Raw genomic sequence first — 14,966 nt, forward strand, 5'->3', positions numbered from 1 at the left:
TGCTCACAGTGTTGTGAGCACTTTAACAATTTTAGGAAATTGTAGGCCTTATATTTAAGTATGGTTTTCATTATTGAGAAAATAAATATTTTACAGCGTTTATAGTTTGTCTTAAATGGTATTAGGTTGAATTAGATTAGATTAGATTAGATTAGATTAGATTAGATTAGATTAGATTAGATCATCAAACTAAACTATCAAATACGTGCAATGAAGTAAAAAATGTAACAATGTCCTCTAAACTGTAGGGTAACAAAAATGACATCTTCTCAGTACATACGCTTGGAAAAAATACAGCTAACAAATGACATTAATGATAAATTTGTTGCATTTGTTGTGGGTATCCAAGTTAGCCAAACCAGTGAAACACCATGTCTGCAAACTATGCAGCAATCATGTTTTTGTGTTAGTTACACTTGTGTTCAAGAAGTCAAAAAGTTGGAGAAAGGTCTATTTGTAACAGATAGATAAACCCAAAAAAATCCCAAACAAAATGACAAAACAAATGCAAACAGAGTTTCACAGAGTGTTTATTCATTTAAAAAAAAAAGAAGTAACATTAGCTTTTACCAGCAGTCCATAGAACACACCTACAGTTGCAGTCATGCGGTCAAAAACTCTCAAAGGACGCCTGCATCCTCAGTCCCCTACTCTTCCCCTTTTCAGGTTCCACACATCATGCACAATGTTACTTTTCTACTTCTCTAAAAGTTTTTTTTAGTCCTCATAAATGTATCTTATTTTTATTGTTATTCATACAGTTGTATTCTTTTTTAGTAACATCTGGCAAATTCATTTCCATCAGAATGAATAATGAACTATCTTTTCTTATCTGGATTAAAAAAGACTGACATATTTGCTGGTCACAGGATTCAAGAAGTCTTTGGTTCTGCAAAAATAATATAGATTTCCTTTATGTCTGATGTATTTTAAGAGGAGAGAAACTAAAAAACACACTTTGTAAACTCTCAATGACAATTTGATGCCTCTAAATTATACCGAATAATAATTTTTTACTTGAGGTAGACACAAATGTCCCACTTTGAATGACCTTAAGGGCCCACTGCTCTGTTCCTGCATAACATTCAGATTTTCTGACACATTTCTCATTTATTCATGCAGTTGTAGTAGTTTAGAAGCTTCAGTCATTTTAATTTGGGTGTGTTATTTTAGGTTCTTGCTCCAGAATATAAGGCAAGTGGAAGTGAAGCATTAAAGTTTAGGGTAATTTGACTGGTGTATTAAACTCAGGTTATTCCTACATAGCTTATGTGGTCTGTAGCATCCAATTGTTGTTGCCAAAGGTTTGACTCTGCTAAAGTGTCAATGAGTGAGACACTGTCCTGTTTTGAGTTTTTTTACTTTGTGAGTAAAGATATTTGTCTGTATTTCTAAGTCCAACAAAAAATGTAGTAGTGTGTGTGCATCCAAGGACATAGAAAATTTAAAAAAAATTTTTAAAAAAAGTGTAAAAGAAAAAATGTTTGGCCTCGAGCAGGAATCTTCCTCCATCACTCCCTCAGACGCAACGCTCTAAGCATTCACAGGCCACCTGCTGCACCTCCCCATGCACTTCCTTTATATCCTCCATGTCGAGCACCACCCCTCTGGGCACTCCTCTCCCTTCTGCCACCCCTTCCACCTCTGCAGGGCTCAGCACCCGGTTCCACACCCTGAACCCTGCCATTTTCCCGACAAAACCCTCTGCTGGATCAAACCCCCCGCCAACAGAGTCCTGCTCCTGTCCCAGCACCACAGATCCACCTCCGGGAATCTCCCAGCCCTTCCTGAAGTTGGAGCCTGAGGAGGTGAGGCGGCGGTCGTTGTAGTGCCAGAATCGGCCCTGAATGGACGACCAGAGGACACAAATGTGGTGCCAGCGAGCATGCAGAAACGACGACACGGGGAGGCGACGATAGACGGGGTCTCCGATGACAAAGTCCAGCGAGGAAAAAGGTGAGGATGGAGAAGAGGAAACAGAGACGGGTGTGGATGAGGCTGAGGAGCTGCGTCCATAAAGAACTAACTGATTGTCATTATCGTCTGTGGCGTAGGAGAGCAGTGTGCCAACATGTGCAGCCTCCACATGGAGCCACAGGCAGATAGAAAGTTCGGGAAGGTCTGGGAGACTCAGTGAAAAGGTGACGTAGTTCTCAGCAGAGGCCGAAGGGAACAAGAGCACCGAGTCCACGTTGCAGACTGCAGACAGATGGAGAGAAGACGTAGATTACAACCGTGGTATCAGCATGTGGAAAAAAAGGCCCTTCCTTTTGAAAATACTTACATTTTTGGTTAGATTACAACTCAGAGCTGATGTATGATATATGTGCTACATGCTAAGATGGAGAGATAACAGAGGTGAAAGGTTCAGCTACAACTTCAACAATCAGAAGGTTTGACCATGTTTCATTTGAAGCAATACCACTTGCAGTTGCAGAGACTGTTTGCTTTAACCATCCATCATCTATACCCCACTTTATCCTCAGAACCCACGATGCACAAGTAGAACATGCAAACTAAGAACCCAGGCCGGGACATGAACCAGGGATCTTCTAGCTGTGATGCTAACCACCAAGCCACCATTTTAATTAACTGTTTGTCAGTAACTTTGCTGTGTGAAGCTGTTGCAACTAAATCTTCTGACAGCCACAAGCGATTGCATTTTTTTTTTTTTCTTTCAAATTAGTTAAATCACTCTGTAGTTTTTCCATGAGCACCCTTGAAACTGCAGACATACCCCCTGGTCAGGAACCTGCCACTTAAAGCAGCAACAGTGAGTGGTAGAGCTGAAATGTTTTCATAACCATGAATGCAACATCAAACCCACCAAACTACAACCTATCATGGAATGAGATTTAAAGTCTATACAAGGTACAAGTGGGTTTACACATGTTTGACATTCATGCAAAAGAAGCATTTTTTCTTACTGGTTGCATCCTTCTTAGGGATTGGCTGTGCTGGGATCTTGTGCCTCACAGGAATTTGCAGGAAGTTGTGGATCACTGAAGTCTCTATCTTTGTGTCACGTTTGTCCTCCTCTCTTTCATCCCACTGGCCTGAAAGGGGCTGATACAACTCAGGTTTGGGGATAGAGAGAACATGTGAAGAACGGGGATGTGGATCTTCTAGTCTGGTCCAGTTTTGTAGGTGTTCGTTGGGTTCAGGATGGTGAAGAACCTCGGTCCAAGAGGGCTGTCCATGGTCTTGTACATGGGGTTGTTTGTGGTGGTATGAATGAGGTCGTGATGGTTTCTGGACCTGGGCTTCATGATGAGGCACAATGTGATGAGGCTGCTTCATCGAATACGCCCGAGTCTGAGCCCGAGTCTGGATCTGTGACTGGGGATGGAACTTGTCAGAATGCGGTTTTGGATTTGGATACTGAACTTCAGTCTGATGTCTTGGCCTCTGGGCTTTTGAATGTTTCGGCTGGTTTGTTGCGAGGTGTTGATGCTGCTTGGCCGGTGAGTGAACATCAGTCTGGATTTGGCCGGTACCTTCTGGTTTCGGTTGTCCGTCCAGAATACTTTCAGGCCTCCCTCCTCTTTCTGTCTGACTTCTCCTTCCTGGTTCATAGTATTCCTGAGGTGAGACGTAGGACCTGACAGGAAGTCCTGCCCTCCCTGACCCTCTGACCTTTCCCCTTCCATTCCACTGGAGCAGGACCTCACTGAGTCGGCCTTCCAGTCGGGCTACGCGTAGTGCCTGGTTTTTCAGGGATTCCTGCAACCCTTTCAGTCCAATGAGTAGCTCATCACGCTGGACTTGAAGGGCACCGAGCTTCTCTTCTTGGCTTTGGAGCTCCAGGGTGAAGTTGGAGAAGTCTTGACTATAATCAGACTTCAGTTTCTGGTGACAGTCATCCCTCAGGCTTCTCTCCATGAAGGCCAATCGACTCTCCATCCGCTTGTTCTTCTTGTCGAGCTTCGTACTCCACTTTCTAAGATGATAATCAAAATGGAAATGCATCATGTAGCAATCAGACCTGGCCTGAACTCCAGTTTTGTCTTATTGAAAAGACATGGTGGGTATCAATCCAATGATCCCATGCCTTCTTTTTTATATTCTTGCATATGCGACAGTTCAATTAATAATTTCCTTGATGTTTATATATATTTTTAAATATGCAAAAGCATCAACTGCTTCAGAAGTGTATGCAAAAGCAGCATTTTATATATTCTAAATGTGTTTTCAAATCTGTTTTTAACACATTAGATCCTCACATATTGATTGTGCGGACTATTTTTGATGAAGGTCAGAGAATGTTCTCAGTGCTTGTTCCGTTAATTAGTACTTTCCCACCTAAGAAAGACAACAAACACTTGAAGGACACACTTAAGATGACCTAACATAAGAGATTTATGACATATTGTGACCCATGTCAGAGTGCAAGGTGCAATTTTGGACAAAATCTGGAGATTCTTTAGATTTTCTAAACTGGATTTTCTTGTTGCCTCGAGTTAGCCTCTCTTCTTGTCTCCACTCTGGTATCTACTTTACAGAACGCCTTTTCTGGCCGAAGACATCCAGTGTACAGGGATTCGTCTCTGCTACATCCACCCACACACATTATTATTGTTAAATCTGTATTGAACATTTGTTCCTCATCTCTAACCTGAGTCCTTCTACCTCCTGTGTAGTGCCGTGCTTCAGGTGTTCAAGGTCCTGTGACACACGGTGGTAATGTTCGTTTAGGGCCTTGATGCGACTCTCCAACCCCTGCGTGGAGTTCCTGCTCTGGTTCAGTACCAACAAGTCCAAACGAGCCTGGGTCAAAGCCTGGAACTGATGAAACTAACAGAGTACAACATTTTCATGAGTCTTGCTGCAGTTGTTTGATTTGAAACATGTGGAGCTGTTAGTTAAACTTTGCAGTTGATAAATTCATTCAATTCTATGCATTTTTAGGCCAAACAATTATCCTTGGCACATACATCACATAGAATCTAAAAAAAATGTTTCTTCCCCTTTCCTTTGCATTCAAAATACATTTAAATGTGTGATTTAAAGGGAGCTTAATAACAACAAATTGGAGTTGATGCTACTCTGCAAAGGTTTTGCTTAGTGTCGCCATAATAATGCCTCACAGCATAATTCATTATTAAAATATTGGTTGATCTAGAATAATTTTTTTAATTACTGTTTTTAAAATATCCTCACAAGATCATAAGGTGATATAATCTTTGACGTTACTGAGCCCAAAGAAATGGCTTGATAGTTTTTTCATAATATTTCATCCAATGGTTTACTCTGTTTTCTTTGTTGTTTAGGTGAGTTATGAGGTTCATCCAGGTGAGTGGGCAGGTTGTCAAATTTTAGCACATGAATGTGAGTAGTGCAGCAAAGTTGCAACTTGGTGCTGCAGAGGTTTTGTTAATAATAAATAATAGTAATGCACTTTAGTTTCCACTTCTATAATCCGAGTATCTCAATGCATATAATTTGTCCTTGAAAAACACAAAGCTGTGCAATGAACCACAGTTCTGCAGAAGCATTAAGCCCATTAAAGTCAATGTGACACGAACTGTTGCACTGTTAATCCTAATATGACACGCAGTCGCATCTGAACTGACCTGTTCGTTGAGTCGTCGTAGTTTCTGAGACACAGGATCAGCTCCCTGAACCGTTACGGACTGAAGCTGCAGCAGAAGCATGTGAACCAGGACCAGGGCCCGGTGTCTGGTCCCGAGGTCGCCCATGTTGCACCGGAGCAAGGACAGATGCAGCTGGGAGCTGGGGTTCCTGTAGGAAAGTGAAGGAACACAGAGAGGAGAAAACAGCTGTAAAGGGCTGGTCTTGATCCACACTGTAGAAACAGTGACACACAATGCACAAAAGCACTCCCACAGATTAGGATAAGCACACACTTTCCACTTTCCACAGCATCACTGGGGAGCTGAAAGGAAATGCAGATGGATTTAACAGGTACTCAGCTTCTCTCTGTATCACGCTGCTGCTCTGCAACACAAATAAACACAAAAGAAGGAGAAGAACACTGATCAAAATAATCTGAGGTCAAGTATTTACTAAATTATATGATAATGGATGCACAGTTACTTTCATAAAAGTTAAAGTTTTCTCCATTTACAACTTAACCTTAAGTTTAAATAACTGGATATATGTTATAAAGTTTCAATTCATTAAAACATTCTCGTGGAACATAACTGATGTCAATCAGCACAGTTCTTGCAAAATAACACGTTTCTACTAAATGACGACAACGTGCATGTTCTTATATGTGTGTCCTTGTTAGCTGTGCATGTTGTTGCAGTAAATCTCATGATGTGTGGGCTGAGAGTGAAGCCGCGTGTACTTTTCCTCTTCCCCCTGATTCAACTAGCAGGGGATCTGACTCTCTTCTTCTTCTGCTTTCTTTTTGAATAACCCAATCCAGGAATCTCACTGTAGATCCCTCCCTTCTGCTTTCTGCTCATGACAACACAGCAGTGTGTTGCAACACAGCGGCTTCATTTACACTAAAGTGGAATTAATTGTTATAATAGTTTGACCAGTAAGTTCTTTAAAATCCAGCAATGACACATCTGAACTCATCAATTTGCAATATTTTGAGACACTTCATTCATTTGTGTAATTCTTCCTGCTGGTTTTAAAATGTTCCACTCAACATAAACTCAGTTGGACTCGTGATGTCCTGTGTAACCACTGTTTCCACTTTCGATTTGACTATGACCACTTGTAGCCTCTCGCCCCTATGTGACTCATTCTAACTGGCTGAAAGTCCCTGGAATGCACATTGTCCATAACAAGAACACTTGGGGAGGGCAGACATGACTGTTTTTAAACCAAATAGTCTGTATGTTTTGCCATTTTGAGTAGTTTTTGTGGGAAGCTTTACTGGAGTCAAGTTTCACTGGAACAGAGTGGACTCATCTGGCTGTATTTTTATTTTGTATTTTTTATTTTTAGCTTTTATATATATGTGTGTGTGTTTTATTTTCCTGGAGGAACACTGCAGATCCTGAAAGTGATTGTGTAGCTCAAACATCTCAGATAAAGGCTGCTGTCACTCATCAGACTGCTGCAGAAATGGATGAAGAGACTCCACTGCTACACAGAAGACCAGCATCATCTGAATCCACGGTTGGAAACAGCTCACTAACTTTAATTTATCTTCAAATAGCAGAGTAATTTAGTTTTGTTTTTCCTTTATGTCTTGTTTACAGTTTAATTCATTGTGAGACTAGGGTCTAATTTCACCAAAACACCTTCAACAGCTCTGTCTTAGGCCAGTCTGAATTTTGTTTAAATTAATCTAATGCAAGTTGACTGAATTATTTTAAACCTTTAAAGGTAACCAACTTACTCACAGGAGGGAAAAAACAGCAACACCCGCTAACCAGTGTTTCTATGGCAACAATCAGAGGTATTTGCAGAGCAACAGCATTTAAAAACATTAAAAACAGGTAAATGTAGCCCGTAATTTGTGTCTTATTAACAATGACGAGGAAGGAGAACTGAAATAACTTTTGAAAAGTGCAGTCGTCAGATGGAAATATTGAGAGAAAGGATATGATTCAGTCGGACTTTTTTGTTTTGGCAAAGGAAACATGATTTAGCAGAAGTAAGAAATTGCTGCTACAGTCTGACTGTTTTCTTTTTTAACTTAAGAACAAAGTAAAACAGATTGTTTTTTTAAAAAGCCTGATCTATTTATACAGTGCAGCACATTTAACTCAAAAAACAAAAAGAGAAACATAAAACCAGCTTCAAGGGATGACTAATACTTATAATATTCATTTTACCTTTACAGACTGTGACAAAATATCATGCTAAACACAAAAAACAGGACTAGTGATTATGATTTAGCCAATTGCTAATGTGACAAATACATGCTCTCATCCGCTTTGTCACAATAATTGTTTTGTTTATTGCTGAACTTTTGACTTCCCCTTTTAAAACTGGCCACAAAGCAAAATCTATATATGATATTGGATTGCAAGCATTTCTGTTTGCTTTATTTTATGTACACTGATATTTAACTTCAAAAGAACCTAATCACCTAATCATTTATATTCCTCTGTTTGCCATTCTATATGTGCAGTTTATCTTGTGTTTTGTTTTTAATTCATCTACATTCCTTTATCTTAGATTAAAAACTCCAAACTGTTCCTGGCCGTGTTCTCAGCAGTCCTGGGGAACTTCAACTTTGGCTACTCCTTGGTCTACTCATCTCCTGTCCTGTCGGTGTTCAAGAGCCCCGATGCCGACCCCCGGCTCAGGATGGGCACGGAGCAGGCCGCTTGGTTCGGCTCCATCTACTCACTGGGTGCAGCGGCTGGCGGGCTGGGGGCCATGCTGCTCAACGACATGGTCGGACGAAAGATGAGCATCATGATGTCGGCAGTGCCCTCCACTGTTGGGTGGGTCTGAGCAGCAGCATGAGGCCAAGAAACCATTCTGCGAGGAAACTAAGAGTATTTTTACTCAAGTACAATGCAGAGATATTCAGTAGTCTTTTACTTTACTGTATTATAGAGGAAATTCTGTTTTCAATTACTCTAAAATACTCACATGTAATATTTTGTACATCTTAATAAGACCCTGTTATGAAACTACAGGTGTATGTAGTAGAAATATTGTAAACACCTGCATGGATATGGGTAGTACTAGAATCCAAATCTGAATTTCATAAGTAATAGAATTCAGTTTCAAACTATTACATTAAGTTTCAGGTTTATTAGAATACAGCTTCAGTTAAATAAGTACAAATTCAAATTATATGATTCAAATTCCAATTTTTATTTCAATTATTTAAGCTGAGCAATACAAATTAAGATGTAGTTACTAGTTGCACAAGGTTCTGCCTATATATGCATCATAAACAGTGATTTAATAGTTAAGGTGTATGATGACGCAATGTTAACTTTTAAACTCACCAAGACTCTGCATTCGAATGCAGCCCATTCATTTCTAACAAAGCAGTTTTATGCCATGTTGCTGCCACTTTAACATCAGAGAATAATGTAAGAATGTCTACCAGAACTTTCCGAAAGAATATAATGCATTAATCTAGAGGACAGAACACTAAAAAAATAAAAAAAAATAAAAAATTCTAACATTGTCTTGGACCAGAATCTGCTGCTAAAATATAACTATGTTCCATTTACCTGGTAGTAAAATTTAAATGGATGCAGTGTTTGTTGTGCTTCATCTTTTGTTGCACCATTTTAATAGTTACAACAACATCAGAGTTTACAGATTCATCACTACAAGGCCATTCTTTACTTTTGTCTTTGCTGGAGCTATTTAAATTTCACTCTGGCCTGGTGATAAGGTTGACAAGGTCTATTGTATTCCTCCCAAGTGCCTAGTATCTAACCATCAATAGATCCACTGATGTTTTTACGCACTTGAAAGTCTACACACAGCAGCAAACTCATCACATTTTTTCATAAATTCCCTTACATGTGTCGCTCAGGTACATGCTGATGGGAGGAGCTGTGGACTTGTGGATGCTCCACCTGGGACGTTTCTTAACTGGAGTTGCTGGCGGAATGACTGCGGCGTCCATTCCAGTAGGTTACCAACGTTATAAAAAATCAAAAATCAGAGTTCTGCTAAAACTGGTGCAAAAAGTGATCATGTTCTTTAGAATCTTTGTACATTTCCAACAGCCCTAAAAAGTATTTGGACGACTGAACTAGTAGCAAACCTCCATAAGTTGATTTCATAAGATTTCTAGATTAGCTGGTAACTGGTTTCTTTGTACTTAAATGAACAAATATTATCACAGTATAGATATTGTCAGCTGAGAAAGCATGAGCATACCCTTCAAAATGACAATAAGAAATATTTGTACAAGTTCTAATTGTTAAACTGTGCAACATATCTACTGTTTATGTGATGAACTGTAAATCACCTTAAAATTAGTTGTATAAAAGCTCAGAGAAAAGATTAATATCATTAAGATAGAGGATTTAGACTAAGAACAGAAGGTGCACCGGTAAATCCAGAAAGATTCAAGCGGACCGGATTAGAATTTTAATTATGAGTGAAAAAAGAAAAGAAACTGGCAGCATATACAGCTTTAGAGGTCAATGACATGTACAAGAAAATGAAATTAATTTAGTTTTACATTTAATTATCCAATGCAATTAAATTATTTGGAGCATGGTTGAAATGTCCAAATAACTTTCCTTGTATCTCAAGACTTCTTGCTTGGATTCATACTTCATGTGTTCATGTCACTTCACGTCTGTCTTTTGTGTGTTTCCGTCACAGGTTTACATCTCAGAGATCTCCCACAAAGGAGTGAGAGGAGCTCTTGGCTCCTGCCCTCAGATCACAGCAGTGTTTGGGGCACTGGCACTCTATGCACTCGGTAGGAACATACCGACACTGCATAGTACTAAAACCTTACATGAAAATTATGCCCACTTAATACACATTTAGCTCTTTTTTTATTTAGATAGAGTAAATGGCTGTTAGTTAGCACAGTGTTTCTGCAAAGATCAGAAAAAAAACCTGGCATACTCAACTTAGTATATATAAATAGTAAATGAAGTTCTCACAATGAAGTATGTACTGTAGGTAACTCTTCGATTGTTTGATAGTGGCTGAAAAAAATGGACATGTTTCGGTTTTCTGCACATTTTCTGAGACATTTGTTGGTTTGACCTTCAACAAACATTAACAGGGACTCTGATGATGATTAACAACCAGTTGATATACATCACTCAATCAAAAAATATTAGTAGAAATGTCAGGGTAAGAAAATATGCCGTTATAAGATGAGATGCCATATTGTATTCTTGCCATGTAAGTGGTCAAATGGTTTACCCCTATAAACAAAAAATACATGATTATGTCATTAAACATCTGAACAGCCTTTAGGAAACTCTGCTGGTCGTGCAGTTTGAATTTTTGAGCTCATTTTGCAATTTAGTCGTTTTCATTTTTTTCTCTTTTTTTGCATTAGGCAGCCCAGTGCAAACAATATTGGGTCATCTCCTGGTGTTTATAGTGATATTTCTAAAATATATGACATTTGTCAACGTCCTGTATGATGTTCAGCTCTGGTGGTACCTTGGCGGTGGCTGGCGGTGGCTGGAGAGGTGCCGGCTCTGCTCATGGTTGTGCTGCTGGTGTTCATGCCCTCCTCCCCCAGGAGGCTCCTTTCTCTGGGCCGACCACAGAAGGCCAAGGAGGCCCTCCGCTGGCTGAGGGGGGATCAGTACAACACAGACATCGAACTCAGTGCCATACAGGTAAAAGATGAGCAGTCTTGGGTTAAAAGACCGAGTATGAGACAGATGAGGTTTTTTGTGGATAACATCTGCACTGACTTTACTGATCTACAAGCTACAGGATTATAAATGAAAATAAATACCTACATTGCTATGTCTCTACCACTGCAGCACAGCATCAACACACAGACTAGACTCACGTTGTCCCAGCTGGCCACACCCAACTACTACCGACCAATTGCTATCTCAGTGGTGATGCGATTCCTGCAGCAAATGACGGGTATTACACCCATTCTGGTCTACCTAGAACCCATCTTTGCAAAGAGCAAAGTCTCCCTGGAGCCCAGGTTGGGAACATTAAATTTTTTCTCTTATCTATTTTTCTGTTTGCAGTGTTTGTTTAGTATGTGTTTAATACAGAAAACAAGGCTAGTTTCATTGTCTTTGTAACAATGTCAATATATTAATGTTCTGCCTATTAAATCACGTGCAAGCATGAAATATTAGACATCATAGCTTTCTAGGTTGTTCTTGACCCCAAATCTGCTTGCTCTGTTTACTAGGTTTGACGCCGCCATTGTGGGCGGAGTCCGCCTCTTGTCTGTTGTCGTGGCAGCCAGTTTGATGGACAAGGCGGGACGCAAAGCCCTGCTGTACACGTCGAGCATGCTGATGTTTGTGGCCTCTCTGACGCTGACCATGAACTCCCACACCACACCTTGCCCTCCAGGTCCAGCTCCTCCAAACCTCACCACTCTGAGCTATGACCTCCACAATGACATCGGCAGCGCATTGGAGAGCAGTCCCCAGTCTGCAGCAGCCCTCGTCCCTCTCATCAGTACTATCATCTTTATATTTGGTGAGTTCTGGAACCAGCTCACAACTTGGGGCTCAACAACTTAAAGCTATCTGATGGATAGGCATGACACTCGGTGTATACGTTCATGGTCCCCAGTGGAGAAACATTACTGACGTTTATGATCTTTTAGCTCTAGAACACTATGAGGTTGACCTGAGTTAAACAGGTTGACAACTATTGAGTGGAGCATGCAATTTGATGTACATATTTCAAGTCTTTACAGACAGGTTGTGAGTTTTTTAGTTTTTCATCTTGTGAGGGTCAAAATTTAGATTCAACCAATAGTTTGACTTATGAACAAATAACAAATGGTTATGCATTTAGTTTACAGAACCACAATGGTTTTTGTTTGTTTTATATATATATATATATATGGCATGCCGTTTAGGAAATTATATATATATGTAACAGTCTGAATATATGGAATGAAAGTCTAAATATATTGAATGAAAGTCTGAATATATTGAATGAAAGTCTGAATATATGGAATGAAAGTCTGAATATATGGAATGAAAGTCTGAATATATATAATGAAAGTCTAAATATATTGAATGAAAGTCTGAATATATTGAATGAAAGTCTGAATATATGGAATGAAAGAGGAGGGAGAAGGGAGGGAGAAAAAGAGGGAGACAGGCGAGGGCTGGGACTGGGGCCGGTGGGTCATGACAGATACCTTTGTTTATTGGGCCGAGATTTAATAACCTGTCGGACTTGTGTGCCTGTATTCAACCATGTTGTGTTTTCTTGTCTTGTTCCAACATGTTAAAGAGCCTGTTATGTCCTCAGGTAGTTGTTTTGTATATGAAGCTTAATTAACTGTGGTCTGTTACACATTAACATCCTTCAAAATCCGCCACACCTACTTAAATTGGAGAACTTTTCAAACATATTCTTAGATTCAAGAAAATTGCTCTTATTTGTACATAATCCAAATTAAAGTTCTTTTTCACAAACATACTCCTTTGTTACAAATTAAACAAATATTCCAGAGTCTGATGAACTCCTAAAAAATGCTGTGACTCGGCCCTGAATCGTTGTCCCTGACGTTTGATGGTTTTATTGTACTGTGACATGATGTACTTTAAATGGGCTGCTTGCATTGTCATCTCATTGTTGGCTGTCTCTTAGGATACGCCATGGGATGGGGCCCGATTACATGGCTGCTGATGTCAGAGGTTCTGCCACTGGTTGCCAGGGGTGTGGCCTCAGGCCTGTGTGTCGCCGTCAGCTGGCTGACGGCCTTCATGCTCACACACGCCTTCACACACCTGGTGGACAGGTATGGCCTGTTCGCGCCCTACCTTCTGTTCACCGTGGTGTGCATCCTCTGCTTGCTGTTCAACGCCGTGTGCATCCCGGAGACTCGCGGCCGCTCGCTGGAGGAGATAGAGGAGTATTTCAGGACAGGACGCTCCTTCACCATCAACCGCAGCAATTCCACTGCACAACCCAGCTGAAGCTCATAGATCGAAAAAGTCGTTTGCATGATGTAGCTCTGCAGCCCCCTGAAAAGTGATTTTTGAGTTTAATGCGTAACAATCAATATAAAGGGCCCAAGACTGAGTGTTGTGTGTAAAGCCCTCTGAGAAATGACTTCTAGAATAATTACTGAGTACAGATGGAGCGCTATAAATCACAAACTCTTCACAGACAGAAAACAATTACTACTAGGTCAAGGAACAGGTTTCTGTTTAACAATTCCAAGTGCTTTGTAGGTGACTGACAGTTTTAACAGCAATATTTTATTATATTAGGACTTCATTTTGTTATATTACAGTAAAAATAGCATGTATACCTAAACACATGTGTGTGTTTTTCCCCATTTTTCCCATATATTACACACCTTACAGCACAGTTTGGCTCACTGATGTGTACACAGTGTCCAAACAAAGGAACAACACGTAAGCCTCAAAGTATGATAGACTGAGGTGAAACTAGTGCAACAATGGTTCAGACTGAACAAACATTGTCTATTGTGGAAGCACAACAATGCTGTTTGAATGCAACAGTCATGCATTTATCCGTCTGTTTTACAGCATACACCATCATTTACAGTAGTATATCCTTGTGCTCTCGCCTTATCATCTACTTGATGATTTTTGCTATTTAGATTTTTATTGTTTTTATCCAAAGTATACAACATTATGTGGTTTCATATTGTGAGACATTTGCATACTTGTAACCTCAGTGGCATGAGGAATAAAAACAAGAGGGAGAAAGTGAATAAAATCAATTGCGTGGTGAGGCACATGATATGAATAAAATGACTGGCAAGAACATCCATGATAATATTATTACTATCAAAAGACAGCATTATTACATACACACTGGTGTGTTACTCATGTTTCTGTTCATTCTTCTTAATCATTCATGAATTTTATCATGTTGGCCATCCTTTCAATTCTAGACATCAGGGTGTTTTCACATGTTTAAATACTGTCCTAGCAGGCACTGGGATGCCTTTAATGAAAAATCGCCTCTTGATATATTGTGCACTTTATTCAGTGTAAATAAACACAATGTGCTATATATGCTCTGGTCACACAAGCAGCTTAAAAGTGAATTTTTTATCAAATTGTATCTAAAACTTGATGCTCAATTTATGTTTACTGTGTGTTTTTATCATTAAATACTAACATTTTTAATGAGATGATATTGTTGTAGTCTGCATGTCCTCCTTGTGCAGCGTGGGTTCTCTCCGGGTTCTCCAGCTTCCTCCCACAGTCCAAAACATGTTGAGGTTAATTGGTGATTGTAAATTGTCCATAGGTGTGAATGTGAGTGTGCTTGGTTGTCTGTCTCTAAGTGTAGCCTTGCGATAGACTGGTGACCTGTCCAGGGTGTCCCCTGCCTTCACCCTAAGTCAGCTGGGATAGACTCCAGCCCCCCCGCGACCC

General features: G+C 40.0%; 2 protein-coding genes across 2 annotated transcripts; one reads left to right on the top strand and one right to left on the bottom strand.

Annotated features, from left to right (window-relative positions):
* Nucleotides 1-510: 510 nt before the first annotated feature.
* Nucleotides 511-5,765, bottom strand: ptx4 (pentraxin 4, long). Its single transcript, XM_008288724.1, has 4 exons — nt 5,574-5,765; nt 4,616-4,794; nt 2,928-3,940; nt 511-2,199 (listed from the first exon to the last, which is right to left on the bottom strand). Exons 1-4 carry the CDS (start codon nt 5,697-5,699, stop codon nt 1,520-1,522), a joined length of 1,998 nt encoding a protein of 665 aa, XP_008286946.1. The 5' UTR covers nt 5,700-5,765; the 3' UTR covers nt 511-1,519.
* A 997-nt stretch (nt 5,766-6,762) lies between these two features.
* slc2a6 (solute carrier family 2 member 6) lies at nt 6,763-14,722 on the top strand. The gene is made up of 8 exons (XM_008288725.1): nt 6,763-7,101; nt 8,110-8,381; nt 9,440-9,536; nt 10,243-10,342; nt 11,035-11,228; nt 11,379-11,554; nt 11,771-12,066; nt 13,198-14,722. Exons 1-8 carry the CDS (start codon nt 7,048-7,050, stop codon nt 13,524-13,526), a joined length of 1,518 nt encoding a protein of 505 aa, XP_008286947.1. The 5' UTR covers nt 6,763-7,047; the 3' UTR covers nt 13,527-14,722.
* The last annotated feature ends 244 nt before the right edge of the window (nt 14,723-14,966 follow it).

Source organism: Stegastes partitus, unplaced genomic scaffold (assembly GCF_000690725.1).
Source record: "Stegastes partitus isolate 25-593 unplaced genomic scaffold, Stegastes_partitus-1.0.2 Scaffold572, whole genome shotgun sequence".
In the NCBI taxonomy this organism is placed as follows: domain Eukaryota; kingdom Metazoa; phylum Chordata; class Actinopteri; family Pomacentridae; genus Stegastes; species Stegastes partitus.